The 25,482-nt window shown below is 43.3% G+C and overlaps 1 protein-coding gene across 1 annotated transcript; it reads right to left on the bottom strand.

Annotated features, from left to right (window-relative positions):
* Window positions 1–1,034: 1,034 nt before the first annotated feature.
* Window positions 1,035–24,990, bottom strand: ube3c (ubiquitin protein ligase E3C). Its single transcript, XM_028967801.1, has 24 exons — window positions 24,853–24,990; window positions 23,383–23,484; window positions 23,055–23,108; window positions 22,892–22,966; window positions 22,653–22,799; window positions 22,281–22,396; window positions 22,044–22,201; window positions 21,803–21,956; window positions 20,565–20,785; window positions 20,275–20,426; window positions 19,969–20,156; window positions 16,960–17,046; window positions 16,571–16,728; window positions 16,105–16,331; window positions 14,966–15,070; window positions 14,774–14,861; window positions 13,502–13,599; window positions 13,259–13,391; window positions 12,248–12,495; window positions 6,752–6,964; window positions 5,305–5,493; window positions 5,060–5,126; window positions 4,010–4,140; window positions 1,035–2,398 (listed from the first exon to the last, which is right to left on the bottom strand). Exons 2-24 carry the CDS (start codon window positions 23,446–23,448, stop codon window positions 2,228–2,230), a joined length of 3,246 nt encoding a protein of 1,081 aa, XP_028823634.1. The 5' UTR covers window positions 23,449–23,484; window positions 24,853–24,990; the 3' UTR covers window positions 1,035–2,227.
* Window positions 24,991–25,482: the final 492 nt, after the last annotated feature.

Below are 25,482 nucleotides of genomic sequence, written 5' to 3'. Positions count from 1 at the left end.
GGTAAATTAAATCCTGTGATGCAAACTAACACACTGCTAGTGTCTTGGAAAAGAGCTTTATTACAGCAACTGCATGCATTCACAAATGACAAAATAGAAAAAGTAAAAAGACTTCTGTATTATTGCTATTGTGCAGACCTGTGTCAACAAATCTAATTAAAATATTTAACTGAGGTTCAGCCAAATTAAAATGTTAAACGATTTAGATATTATTTCTTAAATGGCTGATATCAATTTAGCTATGCATTCAATTGAATAATGAAGTGTTTCACTAGTGACTCTTGGAATCTTCTGTTTCTATACCCAGCAAATTATCTGAAAAATTGCTTTCGGTCATATCAGGCAAAATAGTTGAAGTGAGAGATCATGTTGTATTGAGAGTGATTGTGATTTGGAGAATTTGGATGCAAGACAGCACTTTATTATGCTCCTCAAAACCATTCTTGAGCAGTATTTGCTGTGCGGCCAGGAACGTTACCCTGCTGAGGCCACACTGTCGTACTGAAGGGTTAAGTGGACTGGGGAATGCAGGTAATGTTTCTGTCTGTTTGCGTGACTGTAGTTCTTCCACAAGGGTGGATCAGATGGACAAGAGTCCGTTCCACACAATGAATCTTAACCCCTTCTTCCACGGCCACTTTTGGTACTAACCACTTCACATTCACCCCTGTTTTTAAATGTTGTGGTGGCCTCAAATATATTGCACATATATATTGCGATATTGGTTATTTCAAACATTGCCCATATCTTAAATTCTTATTTACCAGCCCCACAAACACCATATTTTCCTTTTAATTTATTTTGTTCAATTTAGTACCCATCAGATGATACATTTCTCTGTTTTATAATGCCTTATTACAGCTTTATCAAGGCCAAGAACACAAGGTTTTCAGTCCTGAGGAGCAGAACAGCCAAGCTCAGTGCTTCTTAACTGGATTGTTTTTATTATTATTTTATATCAAAAGGACGTCAGGTACTGATCGAGTTCTTGTCATTAAAGGCAATTACAAAATGACTGACAAATGCAAAACAACCCAAAACAAAAATCAAACAAATTTAATTATATTCATATTCACTCCTCCTGTGGTGTGGACACAGCGTTCAACATTGGTATGGGTGACATTTTTCAGTACACACTGTTTTGGAGGGGGACATTGAAGGCCCGTCCTTTATCCAAACAGAGCAGGATAAATGAAATGGAAAAGGAGGCTGTACAAACACAAGGCGCAAAGCACACAGGAAAGGTGTCGACATATACATATTAACAAATCAATCATCCACACTCCACTGTTATCCCAACAAATGCACTGATTCATAAGACCAATACAAAAGCCAAAAGCTTAGTTTAGATTTTAAGGAAAACCAAATGGGGGGAAAAAAGCAATATCAAGTCACTTTTGAATGGCTCTGCCTGAAACCGCATCATTCATGCAGAATTAAAGGCCAGACGGAGCTACCAGAAGACCTTAACTGAGCAAGTCATCAGGAAAACTGTAGTGTGACTGCCCCCCCCCGAATGCCATCTTCAATGGTTTCAACTTTCCCTTCCCATAGTGCAACTAAGTCTCATCCGACCATCGTTTAGCCGCCTGCTGGCATGCTAAAGCAGTGAAACGCCCATCAGTATTCAGCAACAGCCTCAAACACAGAGTCACGGATGCCATGTGTGTCTTCATACTGCAGCATTCAGCAACCACAAGTTCTAGCACCACAAAATCCTCAGAAAACTTTCATTAGGATCAGCAAGGGCTACAAAATCAGTTACTATTAGCGTGGCTGAAAGGGATCCGCATGTGTTCGAACAGCTAAGTCTTTGGTGTATTTGCCATTATATGTTTTTCTTCCTCTTCTTTTGCGTGCAAACAGCTCATAATGTAGACATGCCTACGGTCACTATAGCGTTTCTTTTATGCACATGAAAGACGTCCTCCGAAGCAGCTTCCTGTCTAGGGTAACTATGTTTGTTTTGTTCATAAGTAAAATAAAATTTAAAACTCAACTCTGTCCTCCCACCAATACTATCATCCTGCCTTTCAGAGTGCTTGATTAGTCTCCAAGACCTCAAAACATCCCAAGTCATCTGTGCTTGTGTGATGCGAGCATCTCGCCTCTTCGCCTCCTGCAGACATACTGCCCCCTCCAGAAGTCGCAGCGATGAAAACTGCTAACGCTGCAACACGTCAGGTCCAGTCTGGAGTCTCTGCCGGTCCTCCCCACCCCACCCCCCTCAGCTGAGCTCAAAGCCTGCGGCGGACTCGATAGCATAGAGCAGCTTGTTCCTCATCAGGTGCTGGTCGCAGAACTCCGGCAGCTTCAGCAAGTTCATGCAAGTGCTGGCTGTCGGGAGCCTTTCCAGATCGTTCCCCCCATTGTGGATGCAGAAGGCCGGGTAGAGTTCCTGCAAGGAGATCCATACATCAAGCATCACTGTGTTTGTATAAGAAGCAATTTCTAATTAGGTGAAAGCTAATTAACATGGATTTACATCTGTTGTTTTTGAGACAGCTCAATTGTGACGTTGGTATTTTTTTTCTGTATAGGAAAAATATTTAATTATGCCGATGGGCTATACATATTCAATTCTGATTGAATTATAATTCATTATAATGCATAAATTGAGGAACTCATTTTGTATTCAAGTATTGTACAGCAGTGCTTCAGGTTGAACAATAAAATACCAATTAAGAACGGGGAACTTCTGTTTTTATGTAACCAGGTTGTGCAGGTCATTATCAGACTGAGTGAATACTGTATTCTTCACTAATACAAACAATCCTGAATATATTTGTACAATACAAATATGTGTTGAACTACTTGTGCTTTTCCTAATTGGTTGTTGTGAACGTGAGATTTTTTACAGAGTGAGAATTTTCTCTGTCCCTATCTGGCGGAACCTGTAGAACCAGAGTGCCATTAACTAAATTTCTAGACCTAAACTTCAGAACCTGTGACCTCCCTACCTCACACTCCCAGCAGAGAGATGGCTGTGCTGGCAAGGGGTTCAGCACCTAAAACGAACCCTGTTAAACGATTCTGGGGGCGCTGCTTTAACAAGGCCATTTTTCTGACAATTACCGTATTAAACTATCATTGCTTATTGAGGAAGTGTCACGGTGCTGGCGATAATTTTGAGAAAAGGCTTTCCATCATCTTTTTTAAATGGCTTCTCCTGACAAGGCTATTTCTCCCCTAATGAATTCTGGGACGTTTAACGGCACCTAATTAAGGCTGAGCTGGCTATGGAGGCGCACAGGGTGAGAGGGCATTTCTCCCTCCGATCCTCCTGCTCACTTCCTCTCCCCCATAGTTTTTTTAATTTTCCTTCTTTGTCCCTCCCAAAGTCAAATTCATTAAATAGGGAGTGGTTTCTAACTTCAAGCATTTTTTTTTAAAACAAATGACAATGATAAAAACCTGATTAGTATACCATCAAAACAGCTAATGGATGTCTGAATAGATTTAGTTTAAATCAAGAGATATTATTTTATTCAGACAGGAGAAAAAATGTACACTGTCCACCGGACCAAGTTGAACCCAGAGAGCTCATATTTACTCGGGCAGGGGAACCATTCATACAAGTGACACAACCCTGTCTGACTATTTCACCACAGGTGTCAATCGAAGTTCACGTCGCCTGTGGCTTTCTAGCCTCACGGTTAATATTTATAGAGCAGACGCTGAAACTGGAGTCCACACCCGGTAGGAATGGGCAAAGCCTCAAATCGTGTTATAATGCACAGGGTCACGACCCCGCCAGGCATAACGGTAGGAGGAGATAAGGCTAATCCTGGCGGGCCTTATCACGGCCTAATGGGAAAATGATCATTCCTCTGCTTTATCTCGGTAGCCTGTTTCATTACATAGCCATTAAAGTGTGCACACCTCTGCGGTGGCTGCAGCTACGAACAGAAACTCAGACATCGATAACAGCAACTTGGCCTGATGCAGCAGCAGCAAAAAAGCACGACTGGGGAGAGTAAAGTGAGCTGAACTTCAAATGAACTCTGACCTTGAAGCCCAGAAGCGGCGGCCTGGAGCAACTGGTGACAAACTTCAGCAGCTTCCGCTTCTCATCATCGGTGAAGCTCTCCACCACCTCCCAGAAGGTCGTGATGACAGGGTGACTGGCTGAGTATCCACCTAGACAGTTCCAAATCAGCAGTCAGCATTAGGGATGGGGACCATGGAGTGAGCAGTGATATCACAATATCTTTCATTCTATTTTTTGCACAATAAGAACAAAAAATGATTACAACTGACAATGTATTACTAAAGAATGTATCACAATGTATTGACAAATCTGTGTATTGTCCAACTCCTAGCCAGATACAAGATAAAAGGCAACACGGACATGAGACCAATAACAGATCTCATGAGGTAGACCCAAGCCCGAGAGGTTGAACTACTGGCTATTCAAATCCACGTTTGATCAAACTGAAATCAAGACAGAATTGTGTCATTCCCATCAACAGCTGAAGGAGACAGAAGCTGGGTAGCCACAACTCCAAAAAGACTGATGACGGCCAGACTGAAAAATTCTTTTTTTTTTTTTTTTTTAAAGTGAAGTGATTGTCACATGTGATACACAGCAGCACAGCACACGGTGCACACAGTGAAATTTGTCCTCTGCATTTAACCCATCACCCTGAGTGAGCAGTGGGCAGCCATGACAAGCGCCCGGGGAGCAGTGTGTGGGGACGGTGCTTTGCTCAGTGGCACCTCAGTGGCACCTTGGCGGATCGGGATTCGAACCAGCAACCTTCTGATTACAGGGCCGCTCCCTTAACCGCTAGGCCACCACTGCCCCAAAATTCAGTCTGTGACAAAAGCTTATGGAAGATGACTTGAGATCAACCAATCATGCTTTCTTTTCTTACCACCTGCCTCCACTGGCAGGTTACTTGTCAAAAAAGTGAACACCACAAAGAAATATATTCTTTATTGAGATACCATTGTGCTTTGAAAATTAAGTGTGGGCTAACATTTCCAGTACTGCACTGTTATTTGAGCATTTCAGTTTTATCCGCATCCCGAAGCTGTACAAAAAAAGACATCATACCAGAGTAGTTTGTGAATTTTTTCAGATCCTCAATGGAAATGGGTACATGAGCGCCAGAAATCAGAACCTGATGAACAAGAAGAAACCAATTTAAAGTATAGGTAATGTTTTCATTGAGAACATTGAAGACAACGAGAACAATGAGAGATTACTGTTCAGTTGATTATTGGCATTAGTAACAAAATTTTGACCAAAACTGTTCATATCTTTGAATTTTCTGTTTGTAATGTGCATACATTCTGTACCTGCATCTCCTGCTGGTCAAACATCCGCAGCCACTCCAGGTTGACTACATTGGCTAGGCCTTGTCTGAATGCCAGGCAGTGAGGTCGGATCTGTTTGTTCAGTCGGTAATCTGCCACTAAATGGATGTAGGCTATCCGGTTGGCTGTGGTCACTGGGATGTCCTTTCCACCCGGCTTCAGCTCGACCACCTGGAAGAAACACACAATTAATGAGAGGTCTCAGAAGGCCGGAGATTGGAAACTAGGCTTTTCAGGACGCTTTAGCTTCCACACATTTGCACGTGATAAATGAGCAATGCTGACAATGTGGAACATTTAAACTTAATAAACTATGACACAGTCAAAATGAATTAGAATGATAAATAAAATGTTTAGTGCCCTTTATATATCGCTTTAACAAGAGGACAAAGACATGAAATTCACAAATTCTGAGAGCAGTGAAGCTTTTTCAATGACTAGTTAGACATCAGGCATATGAAAAGTCCATAAAAAATAATGTTTAGAATTAGAATCAGAATAAAATACTTTCAGAAGACTTAAAAATTACACTTTTGAAATGCATATGTTAAGCAGCTGTGAAGTCTCATTATTAAACACTTTGCAAAATACAGGACCAACTAATAAAGTACAGTGAGAAACTTAAATGTCAGAATCAATAAACATAGGAATTCTTTCAGTGCGCCATTTGAGACATTGGGTTCAGTGATAAAAGGGAAATTTGATTGCCTCGGGCTGTTTATCATGGCTGGCTGTGTCTGGCAGAGGGCACTGGCAGGGCACGGTTTCTGTGTGTGCCTAATCTCCCACAAATGGCCTCTCCTATCACTCCTGCGTTGTTCTTTCACAAACCTGATCGACTGGGCAGGCCATTTTGTGGCCTATTTACAGAAAAGCCAATAAGCCGCAAGGCCCTGTGCAAACAGCGACTGCGGGTAGGGAGCTGACCCAGCTGAGAGTGCCATAGCCAGGGCACGGTCTCAGCAGTGAAAAGCCCCCCCCCCCCCCCCCCCCCCCCCCCCCCCCCCCCCCCTTCCCTCCACCAATTCCTCTCCCAGACAAACCCGCCACTGGGTAGAGAGAGTGGGGCGAGGTGCCGCCGTTTTCCAGATAATTGCCGCTCAGGTGTGTTCTCACAGCTGCTGAGTGCGAGACGGTCAACAGAGGCGTTTTTCTGGTCAGCACACAGCAATCAGGGCGAGAGAGAGGACGTGCTTTATCTCCTACAGCCCGAAGAACAGACACACAGGAGCACCGTCAATTATTAACACATCAGACAATAGGGCCAGCAGAGTAGACGAGAGTGAGAAATGGTAATGGTTTAATATGCAGTATTTCTGTCTTACTGTCCTGTGTCCAGGGTGTACTACTTGGTAATGGACAATAATAATACTTCCAGAAGAGAGGAGATTCTTTGAGCTGAACTCTGCAGTTTTTGGAATACACGCACCTGAGCCTCCCCCAAGTCATTGTTGACTACGGTGAAATTAAGGCCCAGGTCCTCCACGTCTCCCTCGTAGCTTTTGAGGAACAGTAGATTCCGGTACATCTCTGGGTCCAGTGAGGCAAGGTGGTGGATGTCCACATCAGCACTGGTGCCCAGTAGCTTGGAAAGGAAGAAGCTAGCGAAGGGCAACTCAACCAGCATATTCTCATACAGGGCCTAAGGAACAAGTGAGTGGGGAAAAAAAGACACAAATAAATCACAAGGACAGACCTACGCATTTGTTGAAATAGCCATACAGCTATTAATTTAAACAGTATGCTTCTTTGTATATATGTGTCATATTTTACTTTCAATTTCACTGCAAAACATGACTAAAACCTGGCACAACTATAAAGAATTAAATGATGATAGTAATAACAATAGCTAAATGATAATAATATCCATTGGCTATGAACCAGCCCATGCCTGAAATGCACAGACAGCGCATTTCAAACAGATGACAGTAATTCCTTTAACTGCTGCTTTTAGGAGGACCTGCATATGATGCTGTCCAACCTTTTCACAGGAAAAAACACTTGTATGAGATTTAAGGAAGTTGATCAAATCTTCACACTAGTAAACAAAAATCGCTGGCAAAAAAAAAAAAAAAAAACTGACAGCAGTTAACATCAGAGCACCCCGAACACAACATGGTACAGAAGGGCACTACATCAAAACTACACTAGAGGACTCAAAATGTCACTCCTGACCTTGAACCCAGATGCCATCAAGAACCAGTCTGGAGCAGGTGACTCATAAACCGTAAAGCTAATGTAGTGGAATAGTCTTAAAAAGAGAGCATTTAACGCATTAAATATACAGGAGTTTATAAATGATTGCACTAAAAACCTTGGGCACATCAGCTAAATGGATTATAAATTTAGCTAATTTCCATAATGCATGCATCTTAAAAACACACACATGGCCGTAAATCATGGCATTTTCTAAACACAGGTTAATCGCGCAACTCCAAAAACGTTTAATTTTTTATGCAAAATAATCCACTTAGCATTTTTCACACCACGTCTTGATTCCAGAACATATGCGCCGCCTGCCCCCTTGAAACCTATCAATAATGCTCTGCTGGTGAGAAGCTGCAATAAGGATATGGGGGGGGGGGGAGGCATGCTTTATTTATGAGTGTTTATGGCAGAAATTGTGCCAAAATGACTTGGGATAAAAAGGATTAATTACGGCTCAGGCCTTTTAATATAAGTGAGTGCCGTGGCAAGGCAATTAATGCAAATGGTGGCTGCATGTGAAAGGCAAAACGGCAACAACTTCACAGGTGCCTTCTGTTCGCTGCCAAATAAATTTGCTCATTTACAACATTAAGAATCAATAAAAATATAATGCTCTTCAAATGCATCACTATCAATCTGGAGATCTAACCTTCACATTCCCACTCACTCCAAGCAAGAGAAACTGAGGTGAACAGAAATCCTCATTCCTGTATGCGAATACATTCAAATATCCAATATTAATACATCAGGATGTACATGTTAAGGCAAATCTTTGGAAAAACAGGGAAACTTTGCTCAAACAGTTTAAGTATGGTATAAGCTGGGGGAATTGCTGGGTTCCTCACAATGTGGTACAATGTGTGATACATGGCCCATGATCACAATTCAATGATTCTGCGGTAATCAGTATATATTGAGACAATCACAATAACAAATGGTCATATAAATAATGATGATTATTATATAATAATAAATAAATAAAATTAATTCAAATAAAATTAATTCTTTATTATTGCCAGACACACAGTTTGAAACAAATTGAGTGAAAACTATGAATAATGGTAGAGTTCATAGTCTTAGCAGTGGAGTAACTTTACAAGCTCCATTCAAGTGCAGCCTGTTTTTAAATAAAATGACTGAACTATAGAACCATGTAAATAATAATGCTTTTTTGTAAAAGCATGCATTCCTTTATTAAATCACATCATGTTTTATCGCATAACTAATGCAACATGGTCACGTAACAATAACTATAATGCAATCCAAAAAGAGACTAAATGTGGTTTAAAAAATAGAAATTAAGTGTGTCTTCATTTTTGTAGACCAAAACAAGACGAGACGTTATTTACACTTGTTTAATTGTGTTATTATAATTATTCAGCATTATTTTGTTTCGCACTGCTCAGACACAGACGATGACACTTCCTCAATCCCTACTTGCGGCATTATTTAGATACAAGACGCAGCTCATAGTCCCTTTTTTGATGGCCATGTTACAGCCGCGGTGGGTTAGCGGATGGCTGTCCATAAGAGCATCTTCCATGTCTGGAATAACAAGATAACCATGTTTAAATTGTGAAATGGGTTTGATTAAAAGTTTTTCATTGACTAAAACTAGACAAAAATGTTCTTGTGTAATTCTGATTAAAATAAGACTAAAATGTTCAGACTTTGCTCATTCTTGACTAGATGGATGTGACTAAAGACAAAAAACTAAAATGATGCTCAATGCAAAGAGTAGACTTAAACTTAAATTACGAAAGGCTGCCACAACAACACGACTCCCGGGTTTCCTTCATTAATTTGAAAGTGTAAGTGAAGTGATTGTCATTGTGAGACACTGCAGCACAGCACATGTTGCACACAAGGAAATGTGTCCTCTGCTTTTAACCATCACCCTTATAGAGCAGTGGGCAGGCCTGAGAGGCGCCTGGGGACGGTGCTTTGCTCAGTGGAACCTTGGTGGTTCGGTATTCAAAATGGCAACCTTCCAATTAAGGGTCCGTATCCTTAGCCACTAGGCCACCACAGCCCCTAAAACTGCTCAGTTGCATTGCCTGGGAACAGTGCCGCTCAGAGGAGATATAGCATATCAATTATCATATCACCAAATTAATATATTGTACACTTCACAGTCACTTATGTCTGCAGTACTAAAAGAACAAATCAGATCAAATACAAGATCCTGAGTCATTGCAGACAAACTTTGTTTGTTAGGATGAGTTTGATGTGCTCCTGCTGGGGAAGTTGTCAGAAGCCGAAGTATATAGGGGTCAGTAATGATGGCATGTGTGCTCAGAGCGTTGACAGGGGGGCTGGCTGGGCAGGGCTTATGCAGTGCAGTAAAGCTGGCAGTCATATCCTTAATACCTCAACAAAAGCGTCAGAGGGAAACAATGAAATCACACAGAGCAAGGGTGAGACAGCGAGGAAGGAATGAGTGGACGTCTGGGAGAAAGTTGGACAAAGAAAGTGGGGGGCCAATAAGTGAAAGTGAAGTGATTGTCATTGTGATACACAGCACAGCACAAGGATGCACACAACGAAAATGTGTCCTCTGCTTTTAACCATGACAGGCTACGGGGAGCAGTGTGTGGGGACAGCGGTACCTTGGTGGATTGGGTTTCGAACCAGCAACCTTCTGAGTACGGGGGCCGGTTCCTTAACCGCTAGGCCACCACTGCCCCTAGAGAGTCAGTCAACTACTCTATGTGTTCCATCAATGGTGTAATGGTCCATATTACAACCTTGAAATCACCACAAGACAAGACACTGTTAATAATGATGTGTTTATAATTCACTGGCACCTGCAACAGCTGCACATAAATGAAATGACTGGGTGTGGCACATTGTGTTGGGCTGGGTTTTTTGGGAACCCATCAGTGGGATGGGAATCGTGCTGGTGAAGCAGTTCTCATGTTGCACCTAAACAAATATCAATGCACCTCTCAAACAAGCACTTCGGTCTATATTTATGGAGAAGGAGAGTTTAATTGAAAGTCAAATCCAAATTAATTTTCTCACCCTAACTGCCTTGGCCATTAGCGAAAAAAGGGCTGTGATGAGGGGGGACGGGTGCCAGTTCAGGTCGCTGAATAGCCATTTCTCACTGGAGAGATTCACTCATGCCCAGAAAGTAAAGCAGGGGGGTGGACGTGGATGAGTGTGGTTATAGCCCTGTAATAAGTGCCTCGGATCACTTCGCTCTGAGAGACTTAGATGCTTCTGACTGTAAAACAGATCAAAACGCCATTATCAAGGGCCTGGACTGCTTATTTATGTCCTGGCCCTGGGGGCTAGCTGATTTAGCACCGGCTAAATGCGATGGCTACACAAACAGCGCACAGGAATCATCGGCTAATGGAAGACCTAATTGAGGAGCGGTCTGGTGTCATGAGGTAATTCCCCCCCCCTGCACACACATACACACAGTGACCAGTCATCCACCCCCTCTTGATAAACAAATCACCAGCACAAGAAGCATTACCTTCTTTTTTTTTTTTTTTATTATTATTAGCCGCTGATAGGAGGCAGACAAACAATGCTGTCAACAGATCACTGCATGCGTAATCACTATGATGGACTTTACCTTTTTACAAACTTCATTTGAACTGGACTTGCACTGAGCCAGGTCTGTCTCTCAGTCACCAATTTGCCTCACCCACTAAATCTCACCTTTGACCTCTCCCATGAACTCACCATGACCTCCACACAGAGTCAAGCTGAACCTCTTTAACACCCTGAAGGGACTGGACCATGATCCATCCAGGGACCTATTAACTTCACTGTGCTATCAACGGCTGAACATAAGATGTCTTTTTTGGTCACTGTGGCAATTTTTTTAAATATCCAGTAATGTTCACCCTTGTGGTATTTCACATCTTGTTATCTAATCTTAATTAGTTGACAAACTTAAGATTTTAGAACAAATGCTGACCACTAGGGGGCAGAAGAGAGTCCCAAAGACTGTGCTACTGTTCTCAGAAACCGACTGGCAGTGCATGTCCAGACTGTACAGAGCAAACCTTCACGTTCACCTGCAACACAAGCCCAGTCGTGAGTCACGACGAGAGAAAAATGGAAAAGCAAACTTCGCATAGAAACTCCGCGTGTAGTTAACAGTGCTGTCTCCACTGCATGTTTGCTCAGACAATCTGTGTAATACAGCAATAATAAGTCATAATAATAACAACTGACCAGTGCTTTATCAGCAGTTGCGCTGCTCTGCGTCAAATTTTTAAATGACATTTCAATGTGGTCAGGAAAAGGTGTTCTATACAAAAGCCGATGGTTTAATTTCCCATGTAAACACTAAAGTGATACCAGGTTAATCACTACTGTTTAAATGCCCTAGAATTTTTTTTTTAAATATCACACATATTAAGCACACACTGTATAGTGTGTGACACATACACACCTACAGGTTACTCTGTATCTTAACTATGTATTTTCTTTCTTTCGATCACACACAAAGCACACCTCAATTCACAGGGACAATCTGGGGATTTCAGTGGACACAATGAAAGTCATTTAGCTCAATTACACCCCAGTGAAGTGGAACAAGACACATCTGTGGACACCTAGGCAACACTATGGCAACAGATGCACACCAAAATACACCAAGAAGTGTGCATACTGGACGTAATAAATGATAGGTCTTTAGAAATAAGAAACTATTCCCTATTTCAGTGTAAATAAGTTTGAGCAAGGTCCTTACTTTTCCCAGTATCCTGCCCAGGAAATAGTAATGTCTGGCGAAAGAGTCCCCCACCAGCATCTCAGCAGTTGGGCTGGGGTACAGAAGGCCCTCGTTGGTGGTCTTGAAAAAGCCCTGGTTGGGGTTGAAGCCAGACTTCAGGAGCTCATTGAGAAATTCTCTGAATATCCCTCCACCATCGATCCCGGCTTCATCCAGCCCATGGGCATTCAGGAGATGCACACGGATTCGCTTCTTTAGATCGGGTTCTGGAATGAACGAGAGAGAGAGAGAGATGAGTAATCAGACAGACAGACAAAAAAAGGAATATAAGAATTACAAATAAATACTGTTGCCATCTCTTTTCTACAGCCTCTCCAATTTGCCTAAGCCATAACTAAGAATGTGGATGAATATAGTCTACATTATTTCAGGAAAAAGCTTTTTGTGTGACCTGTGGGATCAGGACATCTTTCAGCATAATTAATCACTCCTAATAAATCACAGCTATAACTCACACAGACACACAAATGCATAACACGCACTAACCGTGTCCATCATTCTGTGGGAGGTCTCACATCCTCTTTTAAATTAGACTGAAAAACAGAGACACCCTCGCGCTGTTTTACCTAAATTACTTTGCCACAATGCACCAACTTAATGCAATTGATCTGCAGATTTTATGCACAACGTTATGGCCAGTTATGACCACTGGACTTTACCAAGCCACAAACCAGATTTCTAGCCAACTCCTTTAATCTACTATGATGACTAAATGTGTATAAGGTGAACAGAAATGCCCCGCATTTGCATTTATTTTTCACACAAGCTACATGTAGTGGTTGCATTCAGTCTGATTAATAAGACTTGCATTATATAGATTGCATAATAATCCAATCCAATAAATCCTTCTTTGACAGCACTTACATCTATGTTCGATATCATTTGTTCTGTGCAGGACTCTATGGAAACATGCATCAACTGGTTTATGTGCATGCAGGCATGAATGTTTATGTGTGCGCAGTCTGTTACCATTCTCTGGGGACAGCTTGTTGTAAGCGTCCTCATAGATGTAGTTCCTGCGGATGGTGACGTTAATGCCATCCAAAAAAGGCCCGTCTCCCTGCACGTCCCGCTTGTCAGCGTAGATCAGCCTCTGGAAGATCTGTGTCATAGAGGCAGCAAAATAGTCGCCATCATCAACCTCGACTGATTACATCATGTAATGTCACTGCTACTTAACTGTGGGCGACCGCAGGGTAATCGTTGGGTTACCTTAACTCGCTCTTCAAACGGCACAACAAACGGGAGCTCTGTGAGGATGGCCAAGTGTCTCTCTTCAGACACAGACAGCTGCGGAGGCTCCAGACCCACTGCAGGAAGGGGATGGCAACGTTAATGCTTTCACGTATTCATTAAATAAATGTGAAAAACGCTTCTAGTACAGGGATAGATGTTTCCACATCCGGCTATCAAACATATAAAACTACTCATGTCAAGCGTCATTGTACTAAAATTTGTGCATGCAGGTCCCCAAAGCCCACTTCTGCAACAAGGCTAGTAGTTGTGTGCGTTTTCCATCCCCATTAAAGAGTGCTCAATCCTGCCTCTCCCTCACTAACACACACTTTTAATTAACTCATCTGTGAGCTGCCCATCTACAAGCCCAACAATTTCCATTAAGAGGACGTTTGTTTTGTATTAAAGGAGGGCCTCGGGCCATTAGGAGCTTTGAAAAAACACAACAACAATGACAAGAAGCAGTGAAAGAGCCAGAACAGCAGAGTTTAAAGCGCCATCCATCCCAGCCATTCCTACTACAGTGCAATTATTCTGCTCAATTAGTCAATCCGCCTCGCATCCCGCCATCAAGTTTCCATCTTTGAGGAGAAATACAGCCCTGGGTGGTCAATACGACGGCCATCTATCACCAGCAGGGCCCTCCATTTAGGTAAATGAAAAATGCCAGACAAACACATGGCCACATGTGGCCTCATCAGTACTTTAGGCTAATTGAATTTATCCTGCATAGACTTGAGTGGGCATTAGGCAGATCATACGCACATTGTTATTGGGCTGTTTTCACACCAGTGCCTGTGCACTTGTTCTCTCGTTCTCACACACACACACACACACACACACACACACACACAGCCCTCTCGGGCAGTGATTACTCCATCTCTTTGTCACTCTTGTACTTTTGCCCCTTTCAATCTTGCTCATTTTAAAGATGGCGGTAGCGTGACTTGGAAGCAGGATTAAGAGAATGTGATGGATAGGGAGCAAGCCCAAGTCTGCTTAGGCTTTCAGGCGAACACAAAGACTCGGCAGCATGGACACAGAGAGAAGTGGACAGCTGCTAACTGTCTCTCTCCCTGCTTACGCAAACCAGCATGCAGATACACATTCATTAACATTTCACTATGTTAGCATCCATTTGCCAATATGCAACCAGAGGTCATATTTGTGCAAGTCCTAATAATTTACAGAGAAAGCATGAGCAACCCTGTGAAAAATAGTATTTATTGAAAAAGGCTTTCAATGTACCATCTAGTGTGGACTGCAGAGGTCCAATTCTGCCCATTCGCCTGATCCTCCAAACATGTCTGGCAGACGGAACATACAGCTGGGTCACCTACACAAAAACAGAGGGCCCAGGGCAACCAGTAAGCAACACAACAAACAAAGCATAAAAAAAGAAAAGTTACCCATTTCATATCAATTTCACACAACAGCTACCTTATCTGCCCTGATGTTGACCTCTTCTGACAACCAGTGGCCTGAAGGACAGAAGGGCCGTCTGATATCACGAGCCTTCACCATCTTTACCAGATTAGTGATCACCTAAAAGAGTCCAGAGAAATATTTTTGCTCACTTAAGTACCTCCATGAACAAGAACCCACTTAATTGAATCAATCGGTTTATTTACTACACAACATGGGGACACAATATGTAGCATTCCCCCCCCCCACAAACGTCAATCGGAGAGCTGAAATCTACGGAAGCATGCCTGGTGTGGAGGAGGAGATAAATGAGTTGTCTGTTCACATTAGCCGCTGTTAATTAAGCAACAGACTGCTGACATCAGGGTCTACGTCTTTCAGCAGGAGAAACTACTGGAGTGTCTCATTTTCAGTTAACAATAAAGGGGGGGTGATTCTTTTTCCCATTACTTAACACAGCTTCCCTCCATGCAGGAAAAATCAAGAATGATTTTAATACTGTAACTTCTGCAAAAAGCTGATCATGGTTTTCGACGAAAGAAAAATAATAAAAAAAAATAAGCTAGTGGTTTTAAGAGGACACGATTTATCTAGGGCAGTCGAAGATGACGCCCAAAGATGGCAATAACCACAAGTGCAAAACGTTGTAAAGCGACAGCCGATCGCTCGGGGTCCACTGACTCCCCCGACTCCTGGAATGAATAAGCATTCATTAATTAGCCCATCGGGTTAAGTGCAAGCCGTAATGGGCCTTTCCCAAACTCCGCTGTGACATCCCTCTCCAAACATGGCCAAGAAGAAAGTTCCATTAGCAATATTAATACAAGCTTAGTTGATCATTTTCATTCAATTAACTTCTTTCAATTAAATAGATAGCTTGACAATAGAAGTGATAAAAGATCAGGAGCTGAGGCTGATGACTCCAGGCAAACATTAGCGTGTTAGAGGTCAGTGGCGCTGAGAAGACTGTAAATCCAGCCATTCAATTTGGGAAATGCGTTTCTCCTGCTCGCACCTCTTTAATGGGCCGTTTTAGCTGACAGGAGGCGTTCTTGCTGCTATCTTTTATGAAATTTTCCACAGCTTCCCATTTCCTCTCCGTCTGTCTTGCATTGGCAGTTTGGGCAATCCCTGATCAGAATAAGGGAACTCACCTTAAAGAGCTGGACCCAACGTTTCTGCTGCGCCTGGATACGTTGCTGCATCTCACAGTTGGTTTTGACCCCAACACTGCGGAAGGCGGCCACATAATCCTCTCGGTGTTCAGCTTTGGTCTCGGGATAGGCCAGCTTAATGATGCCTAGACAGGCATCCCTGAGACAGCGCGACAACGTCACCAGCTCTGCCAGTGAGAAGGGCATCATGGACGACTGGCTCTGGCCTGGGACACATTCGCATCATACGTTGTTATTATTAGGTCAAACTTTCTTAAAATTATTCAAAATGGAAAATCTACATTTTCTGATTTAAACACGTTTTATGGAAATTTCCAACATTGGTTTTGTGTGTGAGAGAATGTGGGTGTGTAAAATTAATAAGTGGTCACTAAATATAGAATGTGAAATGAAAGTGTACATGCACACTTGTTCAAGCATTAGTGGATGTATGTATGTGCAGTACCCTCCAATGTGTGACCAAAGAACTCGCTGTCGTGTATGGAGATGAGTGAGTGGCTGAAGAGAGAGCTGAAGAGATAGAAGAGCGGGATGATGCGATTGGAGTCCTCCAGAGACATGGGCGAGCCTCGCGACATCACCTGCAGCAACGGTACCATGGAACTGGTAGACGAGAAACACAACACATCGTCCAAATGGTCAGAGATTACTTGTGTTCACTGGTCAAATTAGAAAATGCCTTATTGACACGTCAATATACTTCATTTGCACTGTGTCAATGTAGAGTGTAACACCTATTAAACCAATATGGACCACACAAAAGAATAACATTACAAAAGACTTGTGACAGGACAGTATATAGACACTGTGATTAAAATAAGACCATGACCTCACCCAGTGATCATTTTTGTCTTCATGGATGTTATTAAGTGCCAGAGGTGTCTGAGAAAGCGAGCGTTGAATGCCAAACTGTACAAAAGCCTAAACAAGAAAAAAAAAAAAAAAGGTCCAGCAGTCAGTAAACCAACAAAAGACACACACTTCTTAACAGAAATCCACTATACAAATGTGTCAGTGTGGCTTTCTTAAGGGCATTCTGTGTTTAAAAGAGCGTAAAAGCATCGCACATCTCCGTCTCTTCTCACACGTTTTAAGTGCACCATTAGACGTCCACCATTTACCACAGAAGATGCGGTAAGAAAACATGACAACTTATAATTGCACTGACACAAAAAAAAACAGAAGAACCTCAAGGAACCCACTGCCCGCACTGAGGGCACACAGCGAGAAAAGATTAAATGAGCCATTAAGCTTTATTTAGGTGAGGCACCTTCCATTAGTAAACTGGTGGCCTGGTCCAGGGTCATAAACAGATGCTGGCTTCCTGTGGGGGACCCATTTAAGTTAATGACTGCAGGAGGGACAATGAAGGGCCAGTGGGGAACCACACAATGGGCCAGGTCCCAACAGCATACTTCCAAACACTCAGAGAATTACGTACTCACAGGCTCCATGAATGGGGGGAGTGATAGAGGGTGTGTGTGTGTCTGTGTATGGGAGGGGATTGACACTAGGGTGTAATGCAGACTGGCCATCTGACCTTTACCACACATGCAATTTTAGATTTTATTCAGCCCTCTTGACCAGGTAGCAGTTAAGACACTGAATGGCACACCGCTTTTCCCCCGAACGCATCAACACCAATAAAATGTCCTCCGAGTGTCTCCCAAGAAGGAGAAAGAGGACAGAGAATGTCATGTGACGCGACTGCATATCCAGCCGAAGTCCCAGTGCTAATTTAACCAAGGGAAAAAATTGTGATGATGGAGACGGCCTCCCATCTGTTCGGGAGTAGAGTGCTACTTTTGCCTTTCCAGAGCACTGGCGTCTGATTGAGATTAGAAACAAAGTACTAAAAAGCTGACTGACACTGTGATTTACACCCTGCTAGAACACCAAACCACCATTTCAATCATGGAATGAATCACTAATAAACACACACACACACACACACACACACACACACACACAGAGGCATGAGGGGGGCGCAGGCTCAGCCATAAGGTTGGGGTGGGGTGCTGAATAAAAATGACCTTGATAAAGTCTGATGCTTTTGCGGCAGCATTTAACACTGTGCAGTCTTGAACTATTCATCTAAACACATTAAGCAACAACAAAAAAAAGGGGGTTTTACTCCCTCGTGAACACATATTGTTGTGATAACAGGACAAAGGAGAGGTGTTGAGTGTCCGGTGAAGCTGGGTGGAGGAGAACAGTTTGTTTTGAACCAGCAGGAGGTCTCAGCACTGCCCTAAAAAGAGAAGACCTCAGTGTGGACCGGCTCCTTGGCTGAGATTTTGCGGCTTCGGGACGGTTTTCTCACGTAAACTACACTCTCACACAGAGTGTGTTCACAGGTGCAATGGATCAGTGGAACCGTGCGTGTTGCCATGTCCCGGGTCATGTGTTTGTGTGAGAGCCAAACACTTACTGGGAGATTACATCCACATTAAACCATTAGTTCACATTACAGCAGCTAAATTCCAATCATCTAAAGTCAGACTTTACTTCATACTCAAACTCATTAAAGGCTGAATTGATCCTGGTTAAAATAAGTGAATAACATTTGCGACATGCAGTTTAATTTGTGCTGTGCAGAATTTTCCCACGCAATATACGACCAACAAAGAAATGATTATGATCACCACCAATTTTCCAGTAGCATTTGCTCCAAGGCGAGCAACCTCTAGATACATATTTCTGGAAGGCCCGTGGCACTTCAGCAGGCCGGCAGGCAGCCGGGCCGACCTCTTCTTTAAATGCTGTAAATCAGCCAGGGCTATAATTTGCTCCCCTTCGCCTCTTGTAAAGCTATCCCGTCCACTTCTGCAGGAATTAATCTTCCACAGTGAGCTAATTATTTTGTACAGATATCCAATAATGATGGAAGGGCGAGGAGCAGGATTTATGGTAAAAGCGTTTGCTCAGAAGGAGCAGTAAAATAAAAATATCACCAAATAAAAAAAGTATTGGGGGGAAAAAAAGAAAGAGAAGTGACGGAGGGAGGAGGCTGAAAGGATGATGAGAGCCATCAGTTTGATAAGCAGAAAAAGCGCTCAACATCTACACTTTGGAGAAGGCTTGGGGTATAGCCAAGGTGACCTAGCCAATTCCTGGGGTCAAATGTCAAAGGTGAAATGACATCACCACATCCCAACACTTGACTACAGGGCAAAAAACGTAAAACTGGGCTTTACAAGTTGTGCTGCCAATTACCATTTAAAACTATAACAATGTCAGATTCTGTTCAAGTATCCGTTTTATTAAGGAATACATAGTGTATTATGTAATGTCATAAAGTCAGTCTTTTAAATATTGTAGAGGTGTACAAATGTATGTACTTTTGTCTCTGAGTCAATTGCTGTATTGAGTATAACATTAAAATGAAGCTGAAATGTAGTTAGTGATGTTGAGGTGAAAACAACCTGGAACACTGGAAAAACTGCCCTCATCACAGCTTGTATTCAGAGCACAAGATACCTGACTGGCCACCTTTCCCCAAGCAAACGCATGATCATCCAGCTCTGCACCGCTGGTTTGCGGCAGTAATGATTACCCAGGCAGAACCACATCAGTGGGGCTGTAAAGGCCATCCTATCTCCCTCCCAGCATCCCTCACTCCACAGATCACGTCCAAATGCAATCAGCCTAATCAGAGCTAATTACCCTAATCGAGGAATGACATCCTCTTCCTGCGAGGGCAGTAAAACAGTGGGTAAAGAGGGAAACTAATTGGTTTGCCTCATTATGACTTACAAGACTTAAAATACCAAATACCAGAGAGAAGACTTTTTTTTGCACAGATGTCTGATTTAAATGATTGTGTAGGAGGTGTTTAACAACCTGACTTTCGGCACCATCATCCGATGCTGCACCATGAGAGTGTGACAGATGGAAGCCATCATGGTAAAGACCTCCTCACTGGCCGAATCCCTCCACACGAGCGTTAGCAGAGCATTGGTCTGCTGCTTAGTGTCCAGTTTCTGAACGCACTCTTCTGTGATGAAATGCACCGATATCCTTCTGTCATCCTGAAAAAAAAAAAGATGCAGATACATCTCATCTCTTCAATCTCCAAGGGAACTTGTAGGTAAGTCTTGTCTCTGTATGCGAGTTGTGTGCATTTGATTTTTTTTTTTAATCTTCAACCTGTGTGGATGGTGCCAGTACACTTGCTTCCTCCTCATCTTCCGAGTCACTGTTGATCTCTGCTCTGTTGTTGCTCTCAGTCACCGGCAATAGCGGCAGCAGACTCTGTAGAGCACTCAAGTACAGCAGCAGGCCCTCCTCCGAGAGAGAAGCTAAACACATACAAACACACAGAGCACTGCAATTATCATTCCACACTCCTCTCCACACCAGCAAATGCAGCGCAAAAACGGTTGCATCTGTGTCTGCATCGACCCTCCAGACACAGAAGGGTACCTGGGGAGGCTTACCGAGGTTGATCTCCCCGACTGAGAGCACGAAGTAGAAGAGCCATGGGGCCTGAGCCTGAGCAGCAGGAGAGGAAACAACGATGGCCCGGAGGGAGGCCAGGAAGGGCTGAAAGGGGAAACCCAGGCGTGGGTCAGACAGAGCGGGAATGAAGAAGTGGAACACCTGCTCTGTGAACGGAGCCGAGATGAATTCCTCAGTGAAGGCGGAAAACACGTACTGCCTAAAAGAGGAGAAGACAGGTTGATGTTTTTCTAGTTGCTCAATAGTTTCTATGCACAAAAGCACATTGGATATTTCGGAGTTTTGTTTGCCTGTACTTTTGCTTTCACTTTCCAACTATCAACGCTGAAATGATTCAGCCGTGACTCAGTGCCAGTAGAAAGATCCGTCCAGAAACAAAAAAACGGCATTTATGAGACACAGCCTCGTTGCAAACAAACAGCAAATCCATCACACACTGCTGAACAGACCGTTGAGACACTCCATTGAAGGAAACAAGCTAGTTGTTCCATTCCTTTGCCTCCTAAATGAAGTGTCCAGGTCATTCGAGACCAATGTCCCCTTTCAATGGCATGAGCACCATCAATATTGTCTCGTCAAACAAGCATGGCAGTGGCTGGCCACAGGCCACATCTGGTGGCTCACAGTGAGATAATTGGCCTTAAGAGAGAGTGTGTACACAAGTTTCTCACACCCCGGCCCATCCTTCCTTTCAAAACAGAAAAGAAAATGGCGTTGTTTGTCATTAGGAATGTTTAGAATAGAGGGTAAATACTCGATATTCCTCTCTCGTTGGAGTCAGGGGGTTGTGTGTCAAGATTTTATGACTTGTCGTAAAAAGGTCAGGAAAGGTAATTACAGCAGCCAGACTGACTGAAAGGACAAACAGCTCAGAGGTTTCACATCGGTGGACCTTTTAAACGGTGTATTCAGTGCATTCCGCTGCAGTTCACCACTGGGCTGAGTTATAGAGAGGCTTTCCTTTCATTTTTTATCAGTTGGAGGATTTGCAAATTACAGAATATTTCATTGAATTCTAAAAAGCATGTGCCCACTCACACATGTAACTTGGTGGAAATGTACATTGTACATATTTGCAGAATTCTGACAATAGTACAAGGATTTGTAAGAAATCAGCAAGATCTATCCAAGTTCCGTTACACCGAACCACATACACCTTGTATGTGGTAGAACAAAAAAAATGACGGAGAGGCTGGTGCATGTGAAGTACTTGTACCTGGCATCTGCAGAGCACGAATCGTAAGTAAAGTGCAGTGGCTTGAGGGTGTGCTCCAGCAAAGTGCTGGCCAGGGGGATAGTTGGAGCATCACTGTACTCCAAACTTGAGGGCAACTTGTGATTGACAAGAATATAGAGAGATCTGTAGTATCCTATTTGAGAAAAAGGAAAGAAAAAGATAAAGGGTTAACAGCCTTACAGAAGTCAAACCAGTTAAACACCAGTCACTAACATCCTACCTTTCTGGATCATATAGTGCAAAACTTGCTCGATTAATGCTGCTACACAATTTACGTCCTGAAGGACAGGCAGATATGTTTTCTCCGAGGAGAAAATCTCCAACATTCGCATGGGCACAGCCACATTCAGGCTGTCATCTCCACACAGCTGCAGCAGCCTGTCAGCAAGAAACAAAAGTCGTGACACCTAAGGGGCACTTTAGTAGAGTTTGGAGCACTTAGCTGACGTAAACCTACCTGCAGCAGTGGCCCAGCATCCTCTTGATCTGAAACAGGCATGTCTGTCTCTCAGGCCCTGCCAGAAGCTTCACGAACTGACCATTGTGCTTCACCAGGTTCTGGCACAACCATATCTGGAGTGACACAACGAATGAGTAACTTCTGTTCAAATAAAACGAATAGCAAGATGGGCTAATATAGTTTTAGAATTGCTTGGTTTTAAAATGTATGATTTATGAGCTTGAGGTACACTCCTACTGTCTTTAATAAAACCCACGCTACCATACCACGGCCAAGATTTCAAGATGAAGACTAACAGCCACAGAGTTAATTTTACAATACAAAATATAAAGCTATGAAGCCATATGCAGCCATAAGCTGCCAACCCACCAGTCTCGGAGTGTCCTCACACTGTCTGTAGAAGAACAGCAGCTGCCGGACAAGGAAACTTAGAGCCGCGCCGTCTGCAACTGGAAGGGCAGCAGCCGACTGTGCCTGGCACACACAGTAGTCAAAATGTTCTCTCTGGATTGTATACTGTGAATAAAAGAGAGAAAGAAATATCAAATTATATCACTTGCCATAAGTGCACAAAAACATCAAGGAACCTGCAGAGTTAAGTTACGCACTTGATGTTTCCGGTCTTGATATCCTCTAATGTAGGACTGAATGATTATTGCATTTTTCAGTCTCCGCCTTTCATCCTAGGAGAGACCATGACATCACAGTTATCACCACGCCAAAAAGCAAATTCACCCCCCCCCAAAGTGTGGTCTTCGTTTGGCTATTCACCTCTCTTTTTCTTCTTTCTTCTTGAGCACGGTGAAGGAGGGATGCTTTTTCCTCCTAACACAGGAAAATTCAAGAAACATTGGGAGTTACATTTACGTTACATTTGTGGCATTTTTCAGACACCCTTACATTCAGTAGTTACAGGGACAGTCCCCCTGGTAGAAAGCAGGGTTTGAACCTGGGTCTTGTGGTTCATAGGGATACTACCACCCATTTTACCTGTGTTAACCAATGCAATGCCTATTCCACATAATCTTAAATCAGATCCTCATTTGCACAACACTAACAACTGCAAACATACACTAACCAACTTGCCTTTCAAACCTACCTTTTTACTCGCCCCACCAAGTGAAACCTTGGGTCTCGTTTTGAAATCGCCTTCAAAGCTGAACATGTTTAGACTTTTCCCATTGAGCAGCAGTCTCAAAAGCTGTAAAGGAAGCAATATTATGCTATTTATTTGTTCCTCATTACTCCCAGGAATTACTCCCAGGATGATTCAGGTGTAAAATAATTCAGCATTATGCAAAATTATGCAAATAAATCTGTAAACATCAACTCGTCTTGTTGGAAACCATCTCCGCTGATTATACTTTTTCGGGGGCTCGTGGTTGTCTCCGAAATTCCAGTGATGTATGTCAGTATTTCCTAATGTATGTGTGTGCGTATGTATGCATCGGTTCAGATTAAGGGGGAGTGGAAACTCGGTGCAATAACTGGACAACGTGACACTTCGCTGATACGAAACCAAGACACTTGACACAAAAGAACAAGAATAAACTCCCAGGGTGTGCTCACTATAAATCCTAGCAAACTTGGTGTGTCTTGTATTATTAGTGCTGTTAAATGGTGTTTAATATTCATTATTTACTGTGATTTATACAGATGTTGCTGCGGGCTTATTTTGTCTGTTTAAGCAGGTACAGAAGCAGATAGCCAGTGTTCGTTCCCTGTCCCTCCTCTTTAGGTCGACAATGTGTCCCCTGGTCATGTCTGTCGTGAATGTGGCAAGTTAGATCATAAAAATATTATGATTAAAAAATTAAAGGCCGTGAATGGTGACAGCACAGATACACGCAGACAGCTTCGTGTGTGAACTGTGTTACTGACAGGCGGGGACAAAAAAAATTGCATTTTAAAACGAGATCATTCGCACTTAAAGCCTCACAAAGTCGGTCTGGATTACGATCTTTCAGCTTTTGAGTGTTTCAGAGCGATTAGCTACTGGAAGGAGGCGAAACACACGTGAACGTTTGTTCGACTAAACGTGTGTGATACGGGGCCACTTAACCACGTCCACGCTAGTTTTCTATGCTAGCTGCTGTGCGCTAGTCGTCCGCCTTCGGCTCCTACTGTAACGTGGGCGCCCCGATAACTTTCCGGCACGGTCGCGGCCGGTCGGAAAACGCCCCTGCACCGCGGCCACTGTTCATCCCCGCGGCCGCGAACACGCGGAGAGCGTTAGCCGGGGGGTTAGCCAGCTAGCTAGCTAGCCGCTGGCTCCTTGTTACCTAACGCGGCTAATGACTCAGCAGCGGGCCGACGCCGGAAAGGCGTCCTCTCGTCGGCTCGCGGCGCGGTGGCTGCCTCGGCGAGGACGGACGTGTGAAAGAGCGCTCTTAAACCAGGGGCCGACCCGCGGCGGCGTTGGTGTCGGGGGGCATTGGGTGCTCATGCAGGCTGACTAGCCGGCTAGCTAGACAACTTCACAGGGGGCAGGTCGATGCCAGCAGACGCATCGCGCCGATTATAACGAGGAGTCGCCGACCCCAGACGAGTAGAACGTAAACTCCGTTACCTGGACGTACTGGAGTGCCAAATCTGAATCAATTTAACAACGGGATGCGGTGAAAATGAAACAACAAAGGGAAACAATCAAAAAAAAGACCCTGTTTCTTTCTTTCTGCTTCTGCCGAGAAACACAACACAGCGGAAAGTCCCGCCTCCCAGCGCAAAGCTGAAGTTTGATTGGACGTGGTCGTCGAAGGGGATATATTACCGGCTGAAGCGACTGTCAATTACGTTGAACATGTCAAACGCGCTTCCTGGTCTAGTTGAGAGAGACAAATGTCACGCATCTCTGTTTATGCAGGTATCCATCTGTGCATTTTAATGCTCATTCAATATCTCAGCAGTTACAGTTCATTTGAGTCCTTAATTTTTTTAAGAGTTGCTTAAATTAATTAGTAAGTCCTGAAAAAAGAAAGCGATAATGGGTGTACTGTTTAGGCATAACTGTTTAGGAATATGTACAGAAAAGCACAGTTAGAACAGTTCAAGGGTACGCTGTATGCCGCTGCTTGGCCAGATCTTGATCTCCTACTGATCTCGTCTGAATTAACTCAGTCCTGTGTAATATTACCTGCCCATATGTATGATGGAGACCCAGGAACTTAGTTGTCCAAGACATGACTTATGGATTATTGAT

Source organism: Denticeps clupeoides, chromosome 2, assembly GCF_900700375.1.
Source record: "Denticeps clupeoides chromosome 2, fDenClu1.1, whole genome shotgun sequence".
NCBI lineage: Eukaryota > Metazoa > Chordata > Actinopteri > Clupeiformes > Denticipitidae > Denticeps > Denticeps clupeoides.
This window is presented reverse-complemented; position numbering and strand designations above follow the sequence as displayed.